This window comes from Globicephala melas, chromosome 17, assembly GCF_963455315.2.
Source record: "Globicephala melas chromosome 17, mGloMel1.2, whole genome shotgun sequence".
NCBI classification, from domain to species: domain Eukaryota; kingdom Metazoa; phylum Chordata; class Mammalia; order Artiodactyla; family Delphinidae; genus Globicephala; species Globicephala melas.
The window spans coordinates 79,131,185-79,156,137 of NC_083330.1; the positions used below are offsets into that span (position 1 = coordinate 79,131,185).

The window sequence follows — 24,953 nt, forward strand, 5'->3', positions numbered from 1 at the left end:
TGACAGACTAAACGTGTCCCGGGACTTCAGGGGCTCTGGGCCAGCCTTCTCGCAGCACTTCCTGCGCAGGTGACAGTGGAGCCCCACAGAGCAGGAAAGCCACCCCCACGTTCCTCCGCGGCCCCATGCGGGTACCAAGTAACCAAGCAGCCCCTGCTGACCCCGGCGAATGCCCTCCTCCCGGCACTGAGGTCTCGGCCGCCAAGGCCCAGTGCCTCCGCACGGCCCGGGTGCTTGCCCTGAGCCGCGCCCGCGCCCCAACGGGACCCAATAAGCACAAGACCACTGTCAGACAGGAACGTTCAGGGCCAGCAGCATCTGCACCTTTATCCACAGGCTGGGCGGCTGGGCCCAAGATACCACCGAATCTCTCTATAAAACCCGGAGGAAACAAGGAGAAAGTGCAAGTCCAGGGAATGGGTCTAAGGTCACGCGGAGAGGTCACTGTTATCAAAACGCTCCTGGTCATACACTTCAGCCACCACCTTGCGGCCAGCAAACCAGCGCCCGTTGAGGGCCTGGATGGCCTTGTGAGTCTCAGAGGCTACGGAAAACTCCACAAAAATCTTGACAATGATCTCTGCATCCTCCTCCTCGCCCTGCTTCTCCTGGTAGATGATGACACGGTTGACAGCACCAAACTTGCCACACTCCTCGGTCACCTCCCCCTCCAGGTCGTCATCGATGTCCTTGGGGTCCACCATGTTGCGCAGAACCATCACTGTGGACTGTGGGGGGGGGGGGACAGCTGAGAGCTGTGGCTGGCTGCACCACCCCGCCCCACCCCGCCCCGCCCCACCGGCCCCGGCTGCCCACCTCCTGCTTGCGGAGGAGCTTCTGCATCACCATGTGGCGGGCGCTGCTGCCAGAGATGCTCATGTGCTCCTGCTCACTCAGCATCTCTGGCCTCTCGGACTCAGGGAACAGCTCCTCCTCCTCCTTCTCTTTCTTGGGCTCCAGGAGACCGAGTGTCGGAGGGCTGGCCAGGATGGGGTTCACCACTCCCACAGAGGGGATGGTGACCGGAATGGGAGGCCGGGCCGGGGTCACACCTGCAGCAAACCCACCAGGTCCAGCAGTCACTCCCCCCGCCTCCACCATTCCCAGGAAGGAGCACAGCACCGCTGAGCATGGCTGAACTGCCCGGGGCACAGGGGACTAAGGAAGCTCATTAAGGGCAGCTGAAGGCATCAAGCCCAGAGGAGGGGGCAGGGGAAGGAGGGAAACCTCGACCCACCCAGGCTCACCTGTGATAACTCCCGGGGCCTGGGCAGCCATGACAGCCTGGGGTAGAGCCCCCAGGGGCTGGGCCAGAGTCAGGGCAGGGGACACCAGTCCAGGTGTGGCTAGAGTACCCAGTACCGCTGCTCCAGCCACTGCTTCCTGCAACCAAGGCCACTGTGCTTAGTCCCCGGTCCGGCCGCCTCCACTCAAGACCAAAGAGCCAGTCCGCACAGGATCGGGGGCCTGGTGCCCACCACCAAGCCCACACAATCCCACCTGCCCTTACCTGAGCCGTAATCTTGGCTGTGGCTGCAGCTGCGGCCACAGCAGCAGCAGGCGGGAGGCCTCCAGGTGTGGCAGGTGTAAGCAGGGGCATAGGGGGGGTGACAGCCTTGCCCACCCGCAAGTACTGGCCACCCAGGTCAAAAAGGTTCATGGAAGACACGGCATCCTGGGACGACTGGGCCTTCTCATATTCTGCAGAGCAGGAGTGGCAGTGAGCGCCGGCCACGGTGTCGGGTGGGCTTCACCGCCACCCCGCCTCCCCAAGCTCACCGATGAAGCCATAGCCCTTGTGCTTGCCAGTCGTGGGGTCCCGAGCCAGTGTGCAAGATTTGATCTTGCCGAAGGCCTCAAACACACTCTTGATGTCGTCGTCCGAGAGGTCCTGGTGCACAGAAGCCACGTAGATGCGGTTGAAGGCTCGCGCCTCCTCGGCCAGCTGGTCTATGATGGGCTGGGCCTGCCCTATGTTGCTGGGTCTGCCCACCTGGGGGAGAGGCAGGGATGAAGAGTGCCCAGTCAGCCTAGGCCGGGTCGCTGCAGGCTCCTGGAGGGGCTGCTCTGCATCTCGGGGGGACTGAACACCGCACACCCGTGCCACGTGCTGACCCCGAGGTCCACCCCCGGCCTCACCTTGATGTTCCTGCCTCCCAGCATCACGGAGTTCATCTGCTCCAAGGCCAGCTGGGCGGCCTCTGGGACCTCGTACTCCACAAATGCAAAGCCCTGGACGCAGGAACACGCTGTTAGGCCTGGAGAGCCCGGGGGTGGGGCGAGGCAGGGAAGATGGAACCTCACCTTGTGCTTCATGGTGACGGAGTCCCAGGACATGTCAATGCTCTTGATGGGTCCAAAGGGGGCAAAGGCCTGGCGAATGGTGTCCTCCCCCAGCTCGTAGTAGATGGAGCCCACGTAGACCCGGCACATGATGGCTAGTGCCCGCTGTCGCTGAGCTGCCATCTGGAGCAGGACACAAGGGGAGAGAGAGCCACTGGCTTGTGAGGGGGTGGTGGGAGGCTGGGCAGCCCATTCCCCTCCTGGCCCACCCACCCAGCTCCGCTTGGGGAGGGCTCCCCACACGGCAGCGTGGTACAGGCTCAGCCCCTGCAGTCAGGGTGGTGGGGGTCGGCAGGACCCCACCCCCAGGAAGGAAAGGCAGGCCTGGAGGCAGGAAACGAACGCACCCCGGCCCACCCAGGTCCCGGGCAGACTGACAGCGAAGCTGACAGGTGGTCGCAAGGCAGGGCCGCAAGCCCTCCAGTTTGGGGCCGGGCACCCAGGTGGGCTGAGAGGTCCTCCCAGGGTCCTGGCCGTGCACTCCGACAGAGAGGGAAGGGGGAGCCGCCAGGCTGCAGGGACCCACTGGTGTGGAGGCGAGAGAGGGGACAGAAGACAGGGCAGCTACCGCCCAGAAGAGACCCCGGGGAGGAGGGGAGGAGCCCAGACAGGGGCTCCCTGGAGAGAAGACGAACAGCAGCCGCTCGCGCAGGGCCCCAGAGCCTGAACCCTCACAAAAAAGGGCTGCTACTCCCCGGGAACATCAAGAGGTGGCAGAGCCGCCAAAAGGAGAAGCCCCTGGGCTCTGCTTGGGCAGACACACCGCCTCTACGCTGGGGCGAGCATGGCAGTTGTGCCGAGGGACCTCCCCATTCCCTCAAGGAGACAGTTCCCACCCTGCCACCTCACATATGACATGCCTGGTAGGGAGGGTCCTAGAGCCACACGCCATGGGCCACTGGGAGGAGCTGGGCCCAGGGAGGAGACCACAGGCCCAGGGCAGGCAAAGGAGACGGGGCCCTGGCTCTAGCCCCTCAACAGGGGAGCCCCACACCCTCACGAGGTTCCCCATAACCAGAGGCCAGCTTCTTTTAGATACATCAATTGGCCTAGAACAGGCCGGGCCCCCCGTCCCTCAAAAAGGGGCCTACAAATAAGGTCCACATCTCCCCCAGACTAGAATTCCCCCCCACAAATGGGACTCCCCTCCTCAAACTATACTCTCAACAAACAGGCCTCAGGCTCCCTGCTGAGACCAAGGACCCCCCCAAAAGTACAATTATGTCCCCTCTCGCACCAGGCGCCCCAGACATAAAACCAGCTGCCCCTCAGGTCAAAGTTTTCCAAGATAGGAGCTCGTCTCCTCTTCAGTGTGGGCTCCCCAACAGCAGGTGTGCCAAAAGCCCTCTCCCTGACCTGTCCCCACAGACAGACGCTTCCTAGAGAGGACACGGGGACTGTCTGGTCCTCGAGGTCAGGACTACGTCTCCCCTGCGAGAGCGGCACACCCAGGGGTGACCCCCAGAAAAGGCCACGTTTCCCCCTCGGACTCCCCAGAGGGGCCTGGCCTCCTCCTCAGCCTGCCTCTGGGGGATGGAGGGGCTTCTCCTTCCCAGACTCCTGCTGATAGCAGCCAGGGCTGTGGCCGCCGCCTCTGCCTGTCCCCTGTCCCCTCTGGCCGCCGCCTCTGCCTGTCCCCTGGCCGCGTGGCCTCCGCCCCTTGCTGACAGCCAGGCCCGAGGCCCAGTCCTCGTGCTTCCCTCTCTCATTTGCTTGGGTCCCCCCAGCCCCCCACCCCATCCATCCGTCCTCCCTCCAGGGTTTGATGGGGCCATGAGTTAAGACCCTTCTCTCCTCGGGGGCCTGACCCCAAGCCAGGAGCCGGAGCAGCCTGGAGACCGGCGGAGCTGGAGGCCCGGCGGTGCACCCCGTGTGTGCAGGCGGCATGGGTGCAGGCGGGCCTGGCGTGGGCAGCTACCCTCCTGGCCGGCTGCCCTCCGCAGTTACCTGGCCGGTTAGTTTTAAGGCGGGCCCTCAGAGCAGATGTAGGCCTCCCCAGGGGCGGTCCCGGGGTGGGTGCCCCCCACACCACTGGCCCCGCCACGCCTGGCGCTCTGTTGCGCTTGTCCCGAGCTGGCGGGCAGGGCCGGCTACGGGGAGCAAGGTCCCCAGCACGCGGGCCGCACTGCCCCCCTCTAGCCCTGACTAAGGACATGAGCCCCGGAAGAAGTGAGCATGTCTATTGACCGATTGCAAAGGTGAGAGAGGATCTCCAAAGCCCATTGTCACTGCTGCCATCTGAAAGACAGTAAAGACAGAGTTCAGTCTGTTGGAGCCGAGCAGTCTCCGCTCTCGTCACACCTCACGCAGACAGCGGCAAGGCCCGGAGTCCCCGCCCTGCCAGGAGGCCCGCCTGCCTTCCCACACTGCCGGCCAAGAGGCCAGCTGCCGGCACCTGCCCAGGGGGGCCTCAGAGCCCCAGGTGCCCCGCCCCGCAGCCTGGCTGGCGGGGCAGAAGGAAGGGGGAAGGAGGAGAAGGAGGAGAAGGAGGAGGGGGAGGAGGAGGAGGGAGGGGGAGGGAAGGGGGAGGGGAGGAACGGATGGAGCACAGTGAAGAGCCAGGGCATCTCCTGGCAGCGTGAACATCTGAGGGGGAGGGGGGCAGGGGGCGGGGGGGGGGGGGCTCGAGGCCCAGGCACCTGTCAGCCTCACCCTGTCCTCTTCCCCAGAGCCGAGGCAGCCTTTGGCCACAGGCCTAGAGCAGGGCCCCGTGGAGGCGTCCCCAGCCTGTCCTCTCAGTCCTGGGCCCCAAGCCGAGGACTGAACTCCCTGCAGGGGGGCCCGACTGCTCTTATCCGAGGCCATGGGGGTGGGGAGGAACATTCCTAGGGGCTGCAACACCAGCCATGCCGCCTGGGGGCACACGGGCTCAGGGCCACAGTCTGAAGTCCAAGAAGAGGAGCCGATTCGGGAGGGGCGGTGGGGCGCAGAGGAGGGTTGGGGGGGGCGTGGGTCAGGCTGGGCGACTCGTGCCCCAGGGAGGAACCCGGGCGTCCCAAGGAGTCCTTGAGAAACCGAGCAGCACGACACCTTGCGGGGACAGCCGCAGGCACAAGAGGAGGAAGAGAAGGCAGAGGAGGCGGTGGAGGGGCGGGGAGGGCAGCTCACCTGCAGGTTGGTGAGCTGCTGCTGCTGGTGGGCGATGGTCTGCTTCACCAGCACGCTCTTGATGCTCTGCTCCATGGCGTACTTCTTGGCCTGCGAGAGAAGGTGTTGAGGAGCGCTGGGGGGCCTGGCCTGCGGGGAGATGGGCCTTCCCCGCCAGCGGCGTCCCCCTGCCGCAGCGCCCCGGGCAGGACACACGCTCTCACCTTCTGGAGGGCCTCTTGCTGCTCAGGCGTCAGGGGAGGCAGTCCCAGCTTTGCGGCTGTGCTCTGCCCGTTCTCCATCTTGATGGAGTCTGTCCCCTGGTGATGGGGAGCAGGGAAGGCATTAAGGACAAGTTCAAGACCTCCCTCACACGGCCCCAGGAGCCCACCCCACCTCCTTCCCCGACAACCGCACGTGGCCTGCAGCTCAGCCCGCTCCCAGGGGCAGACACGTCCTCACACAGACTGTCTCCCACCTAGCCTGGACGTGGGTCTGCCCACCTGACACCCCTATGCCTGTCCCAGGCCGGTCTCCTCCAGGATCCACCGGGAGGACACACACCGAGGCAGGCAGACACCTTGGGGGCCCTTGGCCAACCCAGGGCAGCTGCAGGACCCAGGCTTGCAGGAGTCACCCAGACAGGTACAAGTAGTGAGAGGGCCCAGCCCTCGTGGCATGCCTGACCCCAGAACCCCCGTCCCATGCTGCACAAGAGAGCCAGCCTCAGCTGTCCTCTAAGACAAGGGGAGGGGGCCAGGGCTCGCTGGAGGTCCTGGGACTCCTCACTCCCGGACCGCCTGGCACCCACACTTCCTCATGGCCCCAGCCACGGCCACAGACTCGGCTTCCCTGCTCGGGACGAGATCCAGGGGCCACTCAAAGAGCAAGTATGGGCAAGGGCTCCCTCCCAGCACAGCTCCAGGCGGTAACTCATCCCTGCACACTGTGCACACCGCCCGGAGAGCCCGGAGTTGTTCTCCCAGGCCACGGCAGCCCCAAGGAGGGCTCCAACCCACCTCCACCAAACTCCTCCCTGGGCTGTGCATAGGCACCCTGGCAAGAGAGGCCAGAAGCAGGCCAGCCACAGGGGGACAGAAGTGGACACCCACCAGCACCCTAGGCAAGCACAGGGAGGAGGAGACGCTTTGGTGGCGGTGGCGGTGTCCCAGCCTGCTGCAGACCACAGTGGATGCTACTAGGACTGTTTACATGCCCTCTACCAAAACTCATTTCTAAGCTGTTTGCAGGGGAAAGAAAACAGTTGTGTAAGCTGGAAGAGAAGCACGGCCACCAGACCCAGAAGAGCACGTGTGTCGGGAGTTAGAACACACCTGCCTATCCACCAGTTACCGGGTGGCCAGCAAGCGCTCCAGAGCGGGTATCTGCAGCACCCAGCATGAAGCCTCGGGAGGGACAGCAGAGAAGAGAGGCAGGTCGCCAGCACAGGAGTGACGAGCAAGGACAGAGGTACAAAGGGGGCAGGAAGGGGCTGGATGACCCAAACCCCAAGAACCACCATCCTGACCAGCTGGAGTGTGGGGTTTCCAGCACAGGGTCAAAGGGCAGGAAGCCCTGGAAGCCCCTCCCCTGGCGACCCAGTCTGGCCCCTGCGAGGCTGTCCTTCCCGCTGGCTCCAAGCCCAGTTCTCCTTAGTGCGAGAGAGGCCCGAGAGCCTGGGGCTATGACTCCAGAGCAGGCTGTCACCATGGTAACCAATGCTACCCCCTTTCAGCCCCTTAGAAACTTTTCAATCTCCTCTTTGTCTTGATAAACAAAAAGCCCTTCTACCAGCCAATGGCTGGCTAGACAGCCAGCCAGGGTCGGGGAGGGCTGGCTAGAGGGGCCCACCAGCTTCAGCCCCCGTAACTTCCTAGGGTCCAGGCTGCGTGCCATGGCCCTCCCCCCAGCGTGCTGGGGGCCCAGCCGAACAGCCCCCCAACACTCTGGACGCAGGCGCTGCCGTGGAGAAGCGTGAAGAACCTTCTTACCCGGCTCCCCCTCCCACACTCCCACCGGCTCTGCGACCAGAACTGGCCAAGATCTCCCACGCCTACCCTGAAACCCTGCCCCGAGGCCGCCAGACTTGGACTTTGACTTACACACGGTTCTGCTTTCACGTTTTACTTAAGTCAGAGATCTGAAGTGAAACTGTATCTCTGGCTCTTAGCAATACCCTGCACGTTCGGGAACAACACGTTTGCCCTTCTGTATGACACCGACGTGAAGGGCTCCCACCGGCTGAGGTTCACACCCCACCTGACCACAGCCACCATCTGCCTGGTGTCTGAAGACACATGAGGCTTCAACCCACCACAGAAGCAGGGAGGACGCCAAGTAGAGGCAGGGAGGAGGAGGCTACAGCCAGGCTGGAGGCTGGGTGGCGAGCGAGAGGGCAGGACAGAGAAGAGTCCCTCGGGCTCCTCCCGCCCCACCCCCTGCCAGGTCTCTCTGGGCCCAGGGACGCGAAGGCAGGCAGGCAGGCAGGCGGGCGGGCGGGCGGGCAGGCGGGCCTGAGGGCGAGGATGCTTAAGGTCAGTACCTGTGAAGGTTTCCATTTGTCTCCCGCTGCCACCACTGCCGCCGCCGCCGCCGCCACCGCCGCCGGCTCGGACCCCCCTCCTTGCTGGCCATTGACCTGCTGCAGGCAGGAAGGAGATGATGTGACGGACGTCCACAAGACCCAGCCACCCAGGCCCTCTCTCGTCTTTCCTGGTTAAGAGCTGAGCTCCGCACGGACCAGGAAGGGAGGCCGGCAGGGGCCCAGGAAGGAGCCAGCTGTGACATGGCCCCTGGACACTCCTGACACTGCCTCCCTGCACCTCACCCTGTCCACTCCTCCAGCACACCTGCAGCTGCCCAGAGCCCAGCACAAGGGGCTGGCCTGGCAGAAACCAGAGCAAATCTGTGGCAGCCCCGAGCTGGCAACGAGTCCCCAGAAAGAGACAGGGTAGAGAGCTGAGCTATGCTTCTGCCCCAGCCCAACAGAAGGCAGGAGTGGGTCGAGAGCTGCCCTCTGGCCACACAGCTGAGGTCCTAAAGATCACTTCCTTTCCTACTGGTAGGCTGGGCCAGGCCGGGCAGGACAAGATGATAAGGAGCGCAGATGGCCGTCTCCCTCCTGAGGCAGACAGAGGCACCTCTTCAGCACCCTGTCCACATGCCTGGGCCAGCCCACAGCTCAGCGTCAGCCCCAATGCCTTCAACAGTCTCTGGCCAAAAAGCCCCTGGGGCAGGTCCCAGGCCCCTCCTGAAGACAGCTCCGAGGAGGGCTGCCCTCTGAGTGGCAGGGCCGGGCAGGGCGTCTGCATGTATAAGCCTCCCTCCCCCAGCAAACTGTCCGGGGCTGTCTAACTCGGGGCAGATGAGAGCTTGGCCATGCCTAGAGGGGCCGAGAAGCACTGCCATGCAGAGCCAGCCCAATGGAAGGAGAAGCTGCCGACCCGGCTTAGAAGGGTGGCAGGCCAAGGGCAGGAGGTGGGCAACGTCACAGGGGAGAGGGTCTTAGTGGAGGCGCCCTGAGACTTCCCCACCTTCTCAGATGCCACACAGCAGGAACCCGCTCCCAGATCAAGGACGAGACCCACAGGTATCCTGAACACAGGCGACAGCCATGCCCACCCTCAAGGGTCCGTGCACAAACAAAGCCAAAGGCTGGGCCAACGTGGCCAGAGCATGTCTCAGGAGTTCCAGCCTCAAAGGAGAGACAGCAGCACAAACCTGACTGCACTGGAGACGTGGCCAGCGGGCACAGAAGCTGTGGCCGACCCAGCCTTTCTGCCTCCCTGGAACCCCTCTGAACTCGGCACCACTGCTGCTTAGAAACTGTGCCCCAGAGACAGACAAAGGAAAGGGGGGACCTGCTGACACAGGTCCCACCCAGTGGGCACATGGCATCTGGGGACAGGGTTAGAGTCTGGCTTTGCCCCAAGTTCTCTGGCAGCCCCCAGAACACACCCAGAGCAGAGGCTGCCTCTTAAGACCCGCAGCAAGAGATCACTTCAGGTCTGGGGATACGATCCAACCTTTAGACCCCTGTGAACAGAGTCAGCTTGAGGGCACACTTATAAACCACTCCCCCAAATTACTGTAACAGCCAACAAAGGAACCAGGACAGTGCTGAGATCAGAACCCAGCTCAGAAGAGACTTCCCAGGAAAATTCAGTTCACCAAGAACTCTAGGAAGGACATCCTACCTCCTACCTATTCATGGCAGAAACAAAGTTTCCAGTCCCACTGAGCCTAGGGTTCTGTTCTAAGCAGATGCTAAGAGAGCTTAAAGGAAACTGTCATTTATCATTACAGCTAGCCCTATGCTGTCATCCTCTGGCAATGAATGAAGCATGCCCTGCAGTCACAAAGCCCCCCACCCCGCCCCCCACCAGGCAGCAGTGCCTTGAGGGGTGCGAATCCCCCTCCGGCACGTGTGTGTGTGTGTGTGTGTGTGTGTGTATGGTGGGGTGGGGTGCAGTGCTGCCCCATGATTCTGGGCCCCAAACCCCAGCACTGTCAATGATCAACAGCCCAGGGCAAAAGGATTATTTCCACTAGAAGAAAAGGAAAGTTACGTAATTACTTAACATCTCCAGGCTTCAGGCCCATCAGGCCTGTCTCCTGGGGCCGGCAGGAAGATTCAGTGAGCGGCTCCACACAAAGTGCTTAAGGCAATCCATGTGCACGTGGCAAGCAATCCATAGGTTTCAAGGGTTATTAGTACTATCACAGCACCCAGAGTCAAGTGGCCACAGCAGGGCCACTGCAGGACACTGCCTTCCTTCCGTTCAGTCCCCTTGACACGGTGCCATGCTGTCCACTGCATGGCCAGGCTCTGTGCAGGGCACTGCAGATGCAGCAAAACAAGACAAGAGGCATGGCAACCAGCACCTACGTGAGATCATTTCTGTAGTTAACAAGTGCTAAGAAGAACATCAAGCACAGGGTGGGAAGAGCGGGACTACGGGGCACGCTGGGCCCCAGCACGCAGGGAAGGCCTCTCTGGGAACTGACATGCAGGCTGGGACCCACAGAAAGAGCAAAAAAGCAACTGTGCCCCTGGGGAGGGGGGAGGGTCCCAGTGCTCCTGCCAGATGGAACCCAAGGATGATGGTCCCAAGTGGGAGTGAGTCCAAGTGTCAGAGGAAGGGGCTACGGCCCGTTTCTGCAGCCGCCAGGTGGAAGGCACACCCACGTCAGAAGAGGCGCTTCTGTATCTTCCTGGGTCCTTCCTCAAGAGATCACGTGCCATTCCACTCCACCTCCCACAAGAGCTGAAGCCACAGCTTTGGACAGCAAACCAGCACTGCTCAGCATGCACGGACCGGAAGACAGAGACCAAGCTCTCAATATGCCCCAAAAGGACTGCAGGGAAACAGGTAACCCTTCTAGAAACCTATCCATTCAAAAGGTAGGAAAAGGAATGTGTTGGACCACAAGCTGGACTTCACTCCCACAAGCTGATGAGGGAAGCCTGGGCCTCTACAGTTTACGTACACCTATTAGCATACACGTATTAACCTCTTGAAAGGAGTCAGACGCTCAGTGAAGACCCTTATTGAAAACCCCAGCTTACAGGGTTTAGACTCAGTGCCCCTATCCACCTCTACTATGACACCACCTGTGTCTGGCCCTGTGCCACAGCAGAGCTCAGTTCCCCTGAGCAAGGCTGAGGCATGGTGTTGACGCAGGTCTGTGGACGCCTGGGGACGTGACTCTCACTGGCCTCTCCTGCTCCTACACCTTCCCAGTTTTGGTGGCCTCCAAGCCTCCACTTTCACCTCTTTTCTAACGTCTCTCTCACAAAGGTAGTTGCTCTCGTGGCTTCAACAGGAAGCGGCTCATGGCAGAAAGAAGACAGTGAAGTTAGCTAGGCCTGACAGTCACACACTGGGCCCCCCTCATAGCCTGGGGCCTCTCTCTCACTGGGGGTCAGTTTCTTCCCCAGTGCAACAGGTTCGGCCCCTCTCTGGGCATCAGCCCCCAGCTGAGAGCATGGCCAAGGCAGTCTAAGTACACCCCCTGACCCTGAGATATCTCCCCTATCAGTCCAGCCTCCATCTACCTGCAAATGCTGCCTTCTTAGACACACCTCACCACATCAGTCTGAGTACAGGTCGGGGGAGAGTGGCAGGTAAAGAAAGGGATGTACCGTGTGAAGGGTCCCAGAGGGGAGTCAGTCGCACAAGCCTGAGAGGAAGAAGAGTGAAAGGAGATTTCACCACGGAAGTGCTGTGTGAGGAGGGGTTGTCCATCTATGCTAACTGCTCCATGTGGCTGAAGGATGAGACCACTAAGCAGGGCAGGAGGGGTTCCTTCCTCTATGTGCCCGCACCCCCCTAGCACTTCACGCACCCTGGGTGGGAACTGGTCTCCAGTGCCCACCAGACCCCGGAAAAGGGCAAGACTGCCTCTGGTTCCCCACTGTTCCCTCAAGTCCTCGCACAGCGCTTGGGACAATGTGATCGCTCAGGAAACATGCAATGAGAGACCACGTCTTCCCTTCCTGAGTGGGGCTAGCAGGACGGAGTCCCTGTTGGCTGGAAACCTCTTCCCCGCTGAGCATCAGCGAAGAGCAAATTCACAGCTGTGTACGCAAGAAGCCAAGGCCTCTCTCCTCACCAGGCCCGATCGCTTCCTACAGACCCCCGCACGGCCAATGGTCCCTTTCACACTAGCGGGAGGAGAAACGCCACGGTTCCCAGGAGCCCCGCCTTCAAGTCGGGGACACAGGCGCACCCCGTCGACAGAATGGGACGACCGCCGCCGGGGCCCGACCAGCCTCACCGCGAAGGGACCCGGCTCGGGGCGCGGCACGGCCCCCAACTGCGCCCCGGGTCCCCACCGTGCCAGGCCCTCCCGCGCCGGCCCCCGGAAGCTGCAATCTGCGGGCCGGAAGCTGCGGCCGCAGGCCGGCCCCCGCCTCGCGCCCGCCCCGCCCCCGCCTCGCGCGACCAAAGGACGCGGGAGCTCGCGCGGGGCCCCGGAGCGATCGCCACATCCCCAGGGGACCCTCGGCGCCCCGGCCGGGCCGACAACCCGCTCCCGCCATCTGAGCGGCGGCCCGCGGTCACGGGGTGCTCACTTACTAGAGCTATGGTCGCCGTCGCCATCTTGCGCCCGTCGCGGCCGCCGCGCGCGCGCCGCACGCGTCGGCTCCTCCCGCGGTCTCGCGCGATCTGGGTGCCGGCGGAGAAACTCTCAAGAGGACGGAACTCTCGCGATTAAGGCCTTTTCCCCCCCGGCGACGTGGAAGGAAAAAGGAGCGCGCTTCCGGTGAGGGGAGAAACAGTTAACGCTCCGGGAGGGGCGGGTAGAAGGGGCGGGGCCAGGGGGTGTCGGGGGCGCGCGCGCTGCCGCCCGGCCTCCGCTCGCCGCCAGCCCCGCCCTCCGCCGGCCTCCGTGCGTCCCAGTCCCACCCCTCGCTTCGTCCCGTGCCGCCCTCCGGCCTCTGCTCGGTTTTCTGCCTGCTTTGCAGGAAAACCCGAGGCAGGTCACAGAGGGCCCGATCCTCTCCAGGGCTGCGGTTAAAAGCAGTGACGAAGAATCGCTGTATTTCGGACTCAGATTTCGAGATGCATCTTTGCATCATAATATCTCCGAATGCGCCTACCAATGCATGGTGTGCTGTCACCTAATGGCCGCATTTTCTCTTTCCTACTGATCCATAAAACAGTGCATCTTTCGCACTGATGGCGTCGTAGAGTCACTGACATACAGTCGGTAGAAGTGCAACCCAAGAGACAGGCTTCTGAACCAATCCCGTGGGAAGGGTATGCACTCAGAGTCCCCTTAGTTCTGAACTGTTTTTTAAAGGCTCCAGGTGTCCATCCCTGGTGTTGAACTGCCCTGGACGTTTGCTGCATGCCCACCCAGTCCCAAGACCCTCACTCAGTGAGGCTCAGGCCCTGAAGTTGTCAGCTTAGCAACTTCAGCCTGCCTGAGGCAGCAAGGTGTCTTCCCCAACTAGGCAGGTCTCTTCTGCATCCTGGGAGAGTTTGACATGAAATACAGACACCCCTGGTTAAACCCAACAATATTTGCCTCATCTCCCTTCCCTCTAAAATGATAGGAAAAGGATTTTTATAAAGGAAGCAACCCATGAAGACAAAGGGGTGGAATGTTGTGGAGCTGAAGAAAGGTGGACAGCGGCAGCTGCTTTCGCATCTTGGAGGTCGGGGTCCAGGAGATCATTCACGCAAGTGCGACTGTGAAAAGGAAGAGACTCCAGGGCTCAGCCCCTACCGGCAGTGGCTGGGAGGTGAGCTCCAGCAGAGGCGCTCTCGGTTGGGTTGGCCATCGGGGGCAGGGTCCTGTTCTGAAAGTGGGGGAATATGTGAGATTCCCGCCTTTCTGCCACCTCCACCCCTGGCTCCGAGTCCGGCCCCAAGCATGTGGCACCCACAATCCTCAGAGAGAAGAGCTCATCTCTGCAGTAGCTCCCAACACAGAAGAAAAGCCTGGCAGTTGGGAGGTGGTCAGGAGAATGGCCTGGCTCGATCCTTGATCTCAAAGCTCACCAGGCAATAGGCCCCAGCCACTAAGATTAAATGCAACTGGGCGACCCAGGATCACCAGACAGCTGAGGGAGAGGAAAAAACAAAAAAGCAAAAGGAAAAGGGACTCAGAAGGAACACAGCCAATAAAGCGAGCAGAAGAAGGAGGAAAAAAGGAAAGCTAAAACCGTATCCTCAGAGATATTAGAGAGGCTGTTGCGTCTGAAAACATGAACAAGAGGCTGGAAAGAAAGAACATTCAGCAAACGAGAAAGAGCACTTATAAATGGAAAGCACGAGAGGAAAACGAACAGTTAAACAGAAAGGTTGAAAGATAAAGCTGTAATTTTCCAGAATGTATGACAACAAAACCATATAGCTGGAAAGCAGACAATGGAGCCATTGTCACACTTGTCGGCGCTCCCCAGTGCTAGAGCTGGCCGGGCGCCTTAGAGGCCTCCACAACGGGGGGGGGGGGATAAAGGGGTGGATCGGCTGGGACTTGCCACCTCCATTGTGGGGGGCAAAAGCACCACCCCCTGCTGGCAGCTTCCCCTGTGAAAATCTGGCATTGCTGCTTTTAGAGTGCTTGTGTGCTGGGCACTGTTCTCGTTACTTTTCACAGTTAACTTGTGCGATCTCACAACCACCCCATGAAGTGTGGACCATTATTATCCCCACCTTTACTGGTGAGAGAGTGGAGTCACAGACCACTGTCACACAGCAGGAAGCAGCAGAATGGCTCCAGAGCCTATGCCCTTAACCAGCACATATGGCACCTGTCAAAAAACAAGTCCAACATCTAAGTAAGCATTCCAGAAAAGGAGAGGGGAGAAATCACCACAAAAGCAAAGAAAGCTTCCTAGAACTGAAGGGTTGGGATCTCTGGACAATAGATGAAAGAGGTCATAAACAACAAGGTCCAGGGACTTCCCTGGTGGCACAGTGGGTAAGGCTCTGCGCTCCCAATGCAGGGGGCCCAGGTTCGATCCCTGGTCAGAGAGCTAGAGCCCGCATGCATGCTGCAACTAAGAGTTCGCATGCCACAAGTAAGGAGCCCTCGAGCTGCAGCTAACACCGGGTGCAACCAAATAAATGAATGAATAAATATTTAAAAAACAAAACAACAAGGTCCTACTGTATAGCACAGAGAACTATATTCAATATACTATGATAAACAGTAATGGAAATTGCTGTACAGCAGGAATTAACACAACATTGTAAATCAACTATGCTTCAATTAAAAATTAAAATAAAAGAAAGAGCAGGTCTACATCAGGACACGTCGTTGAGAATTTCCAAAGTACTTGGGTAAAGAGAAGAACCAGAGAGAGAGAGAGAATAAATCACAAAGGGTCAGAACTCAGACAGGCATGGGAGTTCTTGGGACTGGAAGAAAATGACAGTCCTGGCAAGAAGTAATCTTCCACCAGCCCAACACTGTCCCTAGCTGCACGAACAAGCAGATGAGAGAGTAGTGAGGGCAAACAGGAACGACTCCGTGACCCTGCACGCATCCTCGCTCAGGATGTTCCTCCTCAAACAGAGGGTGAATGAAGGAAGAAGAAAGCATGGGTTCCAGAGACAAGAGGAGGGAGGTGCTGGTGAAGGCGCAGCCCATGCTGACAGCTGGGTCACAAACCCAAGAACAAGTAGCCTGGGGCAGAGAGTGGGCAGGCTGGGGGCTCCAGGAAAAGATGACGCAGCAGCCAGCTATGCAACAAATCTGAAGACTGAGAATAGGTTCGCACTTCTGCGGGAGAATCTAGGGAGCAATTAATGAGACGTGTAGAAAACTAAGCCCCCCAAAAGGCAATGATTAACTCCAGGGGAAACAAAAAGTTGTGCAAGAAAGCAAATATAATCCTAGGACACCTTGTTCTGTGCTGAGACCTGTGGGAATGAAGCGGTAATACTACCCATCACACTGGGATGACGCTGGGTCAGGGGGTTGAGGCCAGTGACCCCCTTCCCCCCAGAGGACACCGGCAGGTGACATGTGATGTTAAAAACCAATAAAAACACAGTAAAAGCATGTGTGCGATTTTGTGAAACATGCATTTTAAATGCCTGAAGAAACAGCTAAGAGAGTTGAATTTGGAAAGGGTCAGGGTTAGAGACAGTATTTATTATTTATTTATTATTGGCCTAAGAAAATTCCACTTTTAAAATAATGTGTATATAACTTCGAAAAGATAAAAGTTAAAATGAAAACATCAACATAGGCATTGAACGAAGCAATGATAGTATTGATCCTTTTGAGTTCAGTTTAATCACTGGTACAATCTGTTATGCATTGGACACTCAAACTGTTTTAAGATGACGCAGAATCAGACAGCATCAGCGTTTCCAACTAGATGTGTAAGTTATTTTAGAATGTAATTTTAAATTGAAAGGTGTGAGAACTTGAATAATTTTGTAAAGAGTATTGGAATGTTTAAGATAACTTGAGATTCACCGTATTGGTGCATTTATTTCATTTGATACATCTTGGTAAGGTGTTTTGGTTTAGGGTTTTGGCTAGGGTGATGTGGTAGGTGGGATAATGACACCCGCCCCCTGCCCCTTGCAAAGATGTCAGTGTCCCAACCCCCAGAACCTGTGAATATTACTTTACTTGGTGAAAGGTATTTTGCACATGTGATTAAGATTAAGGACCTTGAGATGAGGAGATCATCCTGGATTATCCGGGCGGACTCAACCTAGCCACACGAAACCTTCCTGGTGCAGAAAACCAGACACACAGTTTCATGAGACAGACTCCACCCGATGTTGCCGACTTTGAAGACAGAGGACGGGGCCGTGAGCCAATGGAGGTGGCTGCCTCTAGAAGCTAAGAGTGGCCTTCAGTTTACAGCAGGCAAGGAAGTGGGGACCTCGGCCCCATCACTGCGAGGAAATGAATCCCTGCCCTGTGCCCAGCGCCGCACCTGGCACCTGCAGGCCAGCAACCTGAAGGAGCAGGAAATGGGTTCTGCCCTAGAACCTCCAGAAAGACACGCAGTCTTCCTAACACCTTGATTTTAGTCTGGTGGGATCTGTGCCAGACTTCTGAGCTACAGAACTATCTAAGTGTGCTGGTTTAAGCCACTGAGTTCGTGGTAAACCCTGACAGCAGCAACAGAGAACTAACACGGTGGTGAGCTTTTCTTGTTTGACATTTGAAATGCTTAGAAACCTGAATGTGCTCAGTTTATACATGCACTTTAAAATCTTTAAGAGTGATCAACTACATTTGAAAATGAAGGGAGGTGGTCCAAGTGAATGGAGGCTAGGGTTATGGGGGGTAGCGGTGGGGGAGACAGGGAGCTGGGCTGGTAGCCTTAGGACCCAGGAAGGCAGCTGCCTGCCACAGGCGGAGGTAAGAGAGGTAGCAGGAGGAGTGGTGAGCTTGGGAGGAGCACGGAGGGTGCCTGACCCTGACCACTCGAGGCCAGGGAACAAGGACAGAAAATAGCCCTTTGGAGGGTCTGCACTGGCCGGGGGGTGGGGTGTGAGAGCCACATGGAGCTGCAGGGCCGTGGCCCTGCCCAGTGCCCAGCACCACGCCTGACACCTGCAGGTGCTTTACCATGGGCTTAAGGCGGCGATTCCGGCTCCTCGTGTGGCTCTGCGGTAGCAACTTGGAATGGAGCGCTTCCCTGGGCACACATCTGTCCAGGGCCGACCCCCACCCCTCAGCCCCCCAGCACTGTGCCGCGTTTCCCTGCAGGGCAGCCTCTCGTGACCAGACGGCATCGGGGGTGGAAATGAAGGGTGCGGGAGGGATGCTGAGCTGTGGAAGCTGGCCGATGGGGGCATCCTGATCCTAAGGACATGTGGGGCTAACCAGCCCCCCAGCCCCAGCCCTGGCTCCCTCACCCCTGACGGGCCTGCCCCACCACCCTCAGCCCCACTGCAGGGTTGCTGGGAGCTGTGGAAGGGGGAGGTTCCTCACTAGCAGGCACACAGGCAGAGGGGGCCCCTGGTCCCCCACCCAGACGCCGGGGGCCAATGCCGAGCTTCCCCACAGGAGCCACCAGGTCTGGTTCCGGGGAGCTGGGGAGCTGGAGAGCTGGAGCGCTGAGGTGGGATCAAGGTCACAGCTGAGCTCCGCGGTACTTGAGGAAGGTGCTGTCTAGGAAGGCGGCCAGCTTCGGCCGATCGTCCTGCAGGGCAGGAGGGAGGCATGGGCGATGGTGGGGCGCGGCCCACCCTGCGGCCCTCCCAGGCTGGCCGTACCCGGCTGCGCACCTCACCTCGTGGACGAAGCCATAGTGCACCAGCTCGGCGGCCAGGTCCTGGGCACTGTCGGCTGCAGCAGGGGCGTGAGGACCGGGCGTGAGGCCGCAGCGCCGCCCGCCGTGCCCGCCCCCCCCCAACCCCCCGCTCCGCCACCGCCCAGGGTCCCGCCGGGCGGCCTACTTGGGAGCAGGTCGTAGGTGAGCTGCCGGTGCAGCCTGTCCTCCAGCACCAGGAGCAGAGTGAGCTGGGGAGGCGGGAGGGCAAGGTGGGCTCGGGAGTCGGCCCCGCCCCTCCCGCGCTCCCGCGCCTCTGTGGGTGGCGCCCCCCCCCCTCACATGCCAGCGCGCCTGGTCCTCGCTTCTCTCCAGGTTACACTGCATCTGGATCACCTGGGGGAAGGGGGAGGCCAAGGTCACCCACGAAGGCTGGAACTGGGCAGCAGAGCAGATGCTGTGTCGAAGGGGCCCAGACACAAAGGGGTCGTGAAGACCGGAAATGAGGAGGGTCTCCAAGGGGAGCCTAGGAAGCGCATCTCACTGCTAGGCGCCTGGCGAGTTGAGGGAAACTTCCAGAGTAGATATTGAAGCTGGGTACCGAAGGATGAATAGGAGTTTTCACAGGTGAGGAGAACACCTGAAGAAAGAGCGAGCTGTGGGAAGGGGGTGGGGGAGGAGCGAGGTGCGCAGGGATATGACAGCAGAAGCACAGGATGCCAGCAACACCAAGCCTCAGAGTGCCGGGCCAGGGGCGGGGGCGGGGGCGTGCGCTGAGGACCCCCAGCTGTGGCTATCAGAACACGAATTCTGGCTGGAAAGCCGGGGGAAGGCGGCCAGGCTGGGGGCTGGTGCAGCAGGCCAGTGGGGAACAGAGGGGGCCCAGATCAGGGAGGTAACCATGGAGACACACCCAAGGCCAAAGCCAGAGGCTCTGGAGCCCAGTGGGTGTGGACAAGGAAAGGGAGAGGGTGGCCGGGGAGGCCCCTGGCCAGGGGGGAGCCTAGCAGGAGGAGGGGACGGGGGAAACACAGGGCCTGGGGGCCTTGGCAGAAACACCAGGTCACAGATGTCAGCGAATCAGCAAGCCAAGGAGGTGGGATCCGAGAGGCAGCGTGTATGGGACAGGGGCCTGCAGGGGTCTTCCCCTGGAGCCTCTGGGAAAGGGGGTATCCCAGCTTGTACGACTGCCCCCCAAGCCCCACAAAGAGGTCAGCCAGAACCTGGTCTCTCCTGGCAGCCTGGAGGAGAGCCGGGCTGGGGGACTTGAAATCCCTGATACGGGCACCCGTCTGGGCGGTGGGCAGGCCTGTGGAGGCTGGAGTCTCACCTTTCTGGTCTCTGAGTCAAAGGGTTCTGGCGTCGGGGTCTTGGCCTTTGGGACTTCCTCGGGGGGTGGGGCCAGCACACGGGGCAGCCCCAGGGGCCGAGCAGCAGCAAAGTTCATCAGTGGGTAGATCCCATTTCTAGGGACACAGTGCGGGGTGGTGGCAGCTGAGGGCTCAGGCCTGACAGTTACCCACTCCCCAGCCTCACTCCAGCCCTCACCTGACATCCTCCAGGAACTTGTCAAGCTCCAAGCAGGAGACCTCTGAGTACCTGGTATGGGTGTGAGGAGAACATGAGGGTGGCGGTCCTGCGGGGGCGGGGGGGGGGGGGGCGGGCAGGGCTGGGGGGGCGTGGCCGGGAGGAGAGGGGAGGCCTCTGGGCTGCAGGCTGCTCACCTCCACTGCAACGGGGGCCGGGGCGGCCGGGGGATCTCTGCCAGGACCGTGTGCGGGTCCGTCGCCTTGGTCTTTTCCTCCACCACGTTCTCAGGCATGAGGTCTGCGGGCGGTGGGAGCACACAGGGCAGTGGGCCCTGAAGCACGAGGTCCTGCGGGGCCTCCTTCTGCATCCCGACCCCAGGCCCTGGCCCACCCCCAGGCTGGCCTGCCCCTCACACTGGTGCTGGATGAAGCAGTGAGCGGCCAGGAGCTTCAGCGAGTGCACCTCAAACAGCACACGGTGGAAGAGGAGGCTGTGAGCGGAGGGCCGGCGGGCAGGGTCCCGGGCCAGGCAGGAGAGGATGAACTCCTGGGGTGTGGAGAGGGGGCTGCAGTCGGTGGAGCCCCTCCACTCTGGCCCCACTGTGTGAGGAGAAGCCTCCCAACCCCGTGGGAGCCTTCATGGAGCAACGTGCAGAGAGTAGAGGAATCCCATTAGCAGCCAGGCCAGGACCTGATTCTTCCAACAGGACAGTCGAGTCTGCCCCCGGGCCCAGAACTGCCCGTGCTCTACTTCCAGCACCCCTCACAAAAATCGTGGCGGGTTGACACTGTCATCCCCAATTCACAGGTGAAGCTGCGCTGCTCAGGGAGGACCCCAGCCCCGCCTCGCAGCCCTGGGGCTGGGCAGAGTGCTGAAAGATCAGCGCAGGCCCTCGAGGCCAGTGCAGCCTAGCCTGAGCCCGCCTACCTACAGCCTGCCCCTCTTCCGGTTGCCTCAGGTCAGGCCTGATTCCGGAGATGACCTTGAAGTGTCCCTGCCCTGCCCCACATCCGTGCCCTCCACTGGCTCTCGGGTCCATCCTGGCTCCACCTCCTTGTCAGTCCTGTCCAGGCCCCCGTCACTTCCCTCCCCCATCCCCAGAGGTCACGCGGTGAAGCCAGACAGTCGCCAGACTCTGGCCAGAGAGGCTGTGGCTGCAGCTTCTGTCCGTCCGCAATCCCTTTGCCGGCTCCCCACCCACCTTGCCCCCAACACAGGCTAGGACCACGTTCTTTCTAACTGGTCTCCTGAAGGCTTACAGGCGGGGACGTGGAACCAGGCAGACCTGGATGCAAACACCGGCTCCACCACTCGCTCTAAAGCCTCTCTGAACCTGTTCCTTTATCTATAAAACGGGCATAAAAATTGTGCCCACACGGGAAGTATCTCTCCGGTCTCTCTGTGCTTAGAGTGTGCCCTCAGAGCCTTCACGTCTGCAACTCAACACGCACGCCCAGTAAGGCCCTCCTTGCGGGGGAGGGGGGGTGGAGGCTCACGCAGCGGACCTGGCCCAGACCTGCTGCACCTCCAGGCCTTCCCGAAGCACTGCACCGGCCCTCCTTGGAACACTGAGAGCCAGCCGGTAGGGGCAGGGCCAGCTGCTTACCCGCATGTTGGGGTCACTCAGAGAATGCCTGGCGCGAGCGATGGCCTCCTCTGTGACCCGGGTGTCCCCGTTGGCCTGGATCTCCAGCACAGCCATCTGGGGGGCAGGGCAAGGTCAGGCATGGGGAAGGGACAGCACAGGTGGGATGGGGGGAGTTAGCTGGGAGGGGCCCAGAGACCACGGAGTTAGTACCTCCAGCGCACACATCCCAAAAGAGAAGATGTCCACGGCAGTGCCATCGGCAACTTCTGAAAGGGGAGAGCAGATCAGGGCAGGTAAGGCGGATGCCGGGGGTGAGGGGGGACCCCCCCAGACTCACCTCCGTACTCTGGCGGGAAGAAGTGCAGGTTCCGAGGTTCCTCCCGCTCAACACGGATGGGGCTTCTAAGATCGTCTGGGAGCGCTGCGGAGAGCGCGCGGGATGAGCAGACCGGACCTCTCCCCCACGCTCCGTCCCCCCAGGGTCCCCACGCACCATTGGAGAAGATCCGGTGCCACACTGCGCCGGTTACCGCGGGGAGAAAGCAGGCGTCAACGTGATGGGGCAGTGGGCATCGTCCGCCCCGTTCCAGACAGGTCCCCCAGCCCCGCCCCCCGCCCCCGCCCAGCCCCGCCCCCCGCCCCCGCTCAGCCCCGCTCCGCCAGCACCAGAGCCGATCTTGATGAGGCCGTTGTGCTGTATGAAGATGGTGTCGCTGGTCAGGTTCCCGTGGATGATGGGGGGACTGCAGGCGTGCAGAAAGCTGGGGAGGAGGGGAGAGCAGGGGGAGCTGGGTCAGGGGTGCCAGAGGGGCGGGGGCGCCAGGGGCAGGTGCTCGGGCAAGCCCAGGCCCTCACCTGAGCGCCGACAGGATCTGCGTGCACCAGCGCTTCCAGGCCTGGCGGCGGACGGACTCCGTGGGGTGAGCGCAGGAAAGGCAGCTGGGCCTGAGGTGCCCCGGCCCAACCCCGCTCCTGTGCCCAGGGCCGCCCAGCGCACCCCCGACCCCACCCTGGCCCTGACGCTGACCCAGCCCGCTCCCTGTACCCTGGCGTTCATGGCCTTGTGGTTCTTCTTGGTCTTTTTGAGGAACTGCTTGAGGCTGCCCGATGACACGTACTCCGTGATGAAGATGACCTGCGAGGCGGCAGGCTCACGGGCTCCACCAACGGTGGGTGCCCGCGGCCGCCCCACCCACTGGTGCCCCCCTCCCTGTGGTGTGCCCAGGGCTCACCCGTGCTCGGGCCTCCGAGGCGTCCAGCCAGTACTTGTGCAGCTTGACAATGTTGGGGTGGTCCACCAGCGCCAGCTGCTCAAACATGAGCTGGATCTTCTCCTGGGAAGGGGGGGCGGTCACCAGGCTGGGGGGGAGCTGGGCGTTGGGGGTGAGGGCAGCAGGCCTTACCTCGTGGGCCGAAAAGGCCTTCCTGTCAGCGAAGTGCAGCTCGTTCCACACCACCTCCACCCCCTCCTCCGTGTCCATGGCCAGGAAGGTGCTCTGGACGCCGGGCATGTTCCCCTGGTTCACCTGGTGGGGGGGCGGGGGGCACGAGTGAGCTGGTGCGTGGGGGAGGAAAAGGGTGCGGGCTAGGTCTCCGCTCACCTCCCTTCCAGCAGCCCGAGTATGTGAGGCAGGCGCTGGCCTGCTCTGGGGGGAAGCCGAGCACCCAGGAGCAGAAGCTTGGTATCCTGGGGCTGTGCTGAGGGGATCTGGGGCATGTTCCGGGTGTTTTTGAGGCTGGTCCCCAGAGGACTAACAGCTGGTCCCAGAGGCATGGGGAGGCGGTCTCGGGAGGAGACTTAGAGAATCGGGGGTTCCTCACCAGGGCGTGGGCGCCAGGCTAAAGGAGTGCAAGGGCCCGTCAAGAAGGGGGCCGCCTGCGCGACGCTTCGGAGAGGTTTCGGGCCTCTGGCTTCCCGAGAGTCCGCACGGCCCCGCGCGGTCTCAAGGGCCCCTCCGCCGGAGGTGGGCGGCGACCCGCCCCTCCCTGCCGTGCCCACCTGCTCCCGCCGCTTCTGCCAGCGGCCGCACGGGCTCTCTTCCAGGATGTCGCTCTCGTCCTCACTCTCGTCCTCCCGCTCCCGCTCCCGGCCCCGCCTCGGCACCGGCTCCGGGGCCGCCATGGCTCGGCGGGTCCAGGCCGCCGCCCTCCGCGCTATCCGCCGCCCAGCGCCGCCGCCGCTCCCCTCCCGTCCTGGCCCCGCGCCCAGACGCCCAGCTGGGAGCGGAGCCGCCGCCGCCACCACCTCGAGTCCCTACTCGGGCTCCGGGAACTGGGAGGCGCGGGCGCGCGGCCGGCCCGGGGGTGGAGCCCGCCTGCCCCACCGGAGCCGCCTCTCCTGGCCGGAGCCCGAGCGGAGATTCCCCGTAGAAGGCAGAGCCCTTGCGGCGCCCAGCGGAGACCCCACCTGTCCCCCGCCCAGGGGCCCAGCGCGTGGGGACCCACCCCGGCCGAGGCCCCGCCCACTATCCCCGCCCACATCCACGAAGGCCCCGCCTCGCGGACCCCGCCCCGCCAGAGGCCCCGCCCGCCCCGTCCAGGGCCCCGCCCCGAGGCCCCGCCCCTCCCGAGGCCCCCTCCCGGTGGAGCTGCCTGGTCCCAAACAGGCTCCTCCCGGGACTCGCTGCACTCGGCTGCCCCGGCACCAGCTTGAGGCGAGCGGCCCGGGCGCAGGGGTTTCCGTGGCGGCCCGGAGCCGGGTCCGTCGGGGCCTCCCCGGGCGCGCGGAGGCCTGCGCCGACCGGCCCTGCCCAGCTCTGGGAGCCGCTGGTACTTCCTGCACCGGTTCCCCATCACACGCCTGCCACACACATCCTGAAACCCGGCCCAGTCCCCGGGCGCCCACCTTGGGGTGAACCCAGCGTGGAGCGGGCCGGGCGCAGCCCGCTCAGCCCGGGGATCACCGCGAGGGTCTGGGGGAAGGGCAGGAATGCGCGACGGGGAGGCCAGCTCTCCCGGCACGTCCCCCATCCCCTAAGGAACACGTGGGAGGGTCCCCGAAGGAGACAAAACTACGCAAGCAGGTGGACTTTAATTAGTGACCACAGACCTCCCACTGGCCTGCAATTCGGTGTTTCCCTTTCATGTCCACACCCACCTTCCCACATTCCCAGATGGCCCTCTCTCCGCTTTCTGCTGATGGCTTTTCTGGAACAGTGGAGCCATCAGAAGGGAGCCCTGACCCCAGAGGCCATGTCAACAGGGGATGTGCTTTAGAATTCTTGTCTAAAACCCCCTTTATCCCAAACCCCCACTACCTTTCAGTAGTCTCCCGCTCACACCTGCTGAGTCCTCCCCCTCCCTCACTATGTCCTTCTGGAGAGAGAAGTAGTGGACACGCGTGTGCCTTCTCCCAGACGTAAACCACAACCCTGACCCCCCCACCCCGGGCTCAAAGGCCTTCAGCCTGTTGGTCTCTCAGAGTCCCCTGCACACCTCTCTTCCTCCCAACCTTCTGCATAGACATAACTCCACCGCCGTCATCCTGGTGGACCAGCATAGCCCCCGCACTCCCCACTCCACCCCCCTCAGGTGATCCTGTGAAACCATCACTCACACTGCTCAGAACGCGCTGTGTCGCAAAGGAGGGACCAGCAAGACTTGGTCCTCTGTCACCTGCCCCAACCAGACACTGTGCAATGAGTGTCTGAAGTTCCAGGCTCATCCGAGTCTGACACCTGAACTGCAGTGTAAGCAGAG

The 24,953-nt window shown here is 61.5% G+C and overlaps 2 protein-coding genes across 12 annotated transcripts; both read right to left on the minus strand.

Annotated features, from left to right (window-relative positions):
* Positions 1 to 301: 301 nt before the first annotated feature.
* On the minus strand, positions 302 to 12,663 carry PUF60 (poly(U) binding splicing factor 60). 6 transcript variants are annotated; one of them, XM_030876158.2, is made up of 12 exons: positions 12,513 to 12,663; positions 7,973 to 8,071; positions 5,655 to 5,750; positions 5,452 to 5,541; positions 4,531 to 4,581; positions 2,305 to 2,466; positions 2,140 to 2,232; positions 1,780 to 1,993; positions 1,511 to 1,701; positions 1,248 to 1,383; positions 817 to 1,052; positions 302 to 728 (listed from the first exon to the last, which is right to left on the minus strand). In XM_030876158.2, exons 1-12 carry the CDS (start codon positions 12,534 to 12,536, stop codon positions 429 to 431), a joined length of 1,692 nt encoding a protein of 563 aa, XP_030732018.1. In that variant the 5' UTR covers positions 12,537 to 12,663; the 3' UTR covers positions 302 to 428. The 6 variants fall into 6 exon arrangements, with proteins under 6 accessions (XP_030732018.1, XP_030732019.1, XP_030732020.1 ...); XM_030876159.2 differs by having other exon boundaries at positions 7,973 to 8,068; positions 12,513 to 12,551; XM_030876160.2 differs by lacking the exon at positions 4,531 to 4,581.
* Positions 12,664 to 16,026: 3,363 nt separating this feature from the next.
* Positions 16,027 to 23,707, minus strand: NRBP2 (nuclear receptor binding protein 2). Of its 6 annotated transcripts, none has more exons than XM_030876194.2 (18): positions 23,254 to 23,705; positions 22,658 to 22,780; positions 22,487 to 22,588; positions 22,300 to 22,389; positions 22,110 to 22,150; positions 21,921 to 22,015; positions 21,748 to 21,771; positions 21,592 to 21,675; positions 21,465 to 21,520; positions 21,273 to 21,368; positions 20,080 to 20,212; positions 19,861 to 19,963; positions 19,685 to 19,735; positions 19,467 to 19,602; positions 18,479 to 18,532; positions 18,324 to 18,387; positions 18,158 to 18,213; positions 17,851 to 18,067 (listed from the first exon to the last, which is right to left on the minus strand). In XM_030876194.2, exons 1-18 carry the CDS (start codon positions 23,374 to 23,376, stop codon positions 17,999 to 18,001), a joined length of 1,500 nt encoding a protein of 499 aa, XP_030732054.1. In that variant the 5' UTR covers positions 23,377 to 23,705; the 3' UTR covers positions 17,851 to 17,998. The 6 variants fall into 6 exon arrangements, with proteins under 6 accessions (XP_060142888.1, XP_030732054.1, XP_060142889.1 ...); XM_030876195.2 differs by having other exon boundaries at positions 17,886 to 18,067; positions 18,153 to 18,213; positions 23,254 to 23,706; XM_060286905.1 differs by lacking the exon at positions 18,324 to 18,387 and having other exon boundaries at positions 16,027 to 18,067; positions 18,158 to 18,206; positions 23,254 to 23,706.
* Positions 23,708 to 24,953: the final 1,246 nt, after the last annotated feature.

Excerpts from the sequence above, each read along its gene's own strand:
- PUF60 (XM_030876158.2), bottom strand. The coding sequence starts at position 12,536 with ATGGCGACGGCGACCATAGCTCTA. Across the intron at positions 5,751-7,972 it reads ACAAATGGAAACCTTCACAG|GGGACAGACTCCATCAAGAT; the intron begins GTACTGACCTTA and ends CCCCATCACCAG. Across the intron at positions 4,582-5,451 it reads AGCAGCTCACCAACCTGCAG|ATGGCAGCAGTGACAATGGG; the intron begins GTGAGCTGCCCT and ends ACTGTCTTTCAG.
- NRBP2 (XM_060286905.1), bottom strand. The coding sequence starts at position 23,376 with ATGGCGGCCCCGGAGCCGGTGCCGAGGCGGGGCCGGGAGCGGGAGCGG. Across the intron at positions 22,016-22,109 it reads CAGATCCTGTCGGCGCTCAG|CTTTCTGCACGCCTGCAGTC; the intron begins GTGAGGGCCTGG and ends CCTCCTCCCCAG. Across the intron at positions 21,369-21,464 it reads TTGGGATGTGTGCGCTGGAG|ATGGCTGTGCTGGAGATCCA; the intron begins GTACTAACTCCG and ends CCTGCCCCCCAG.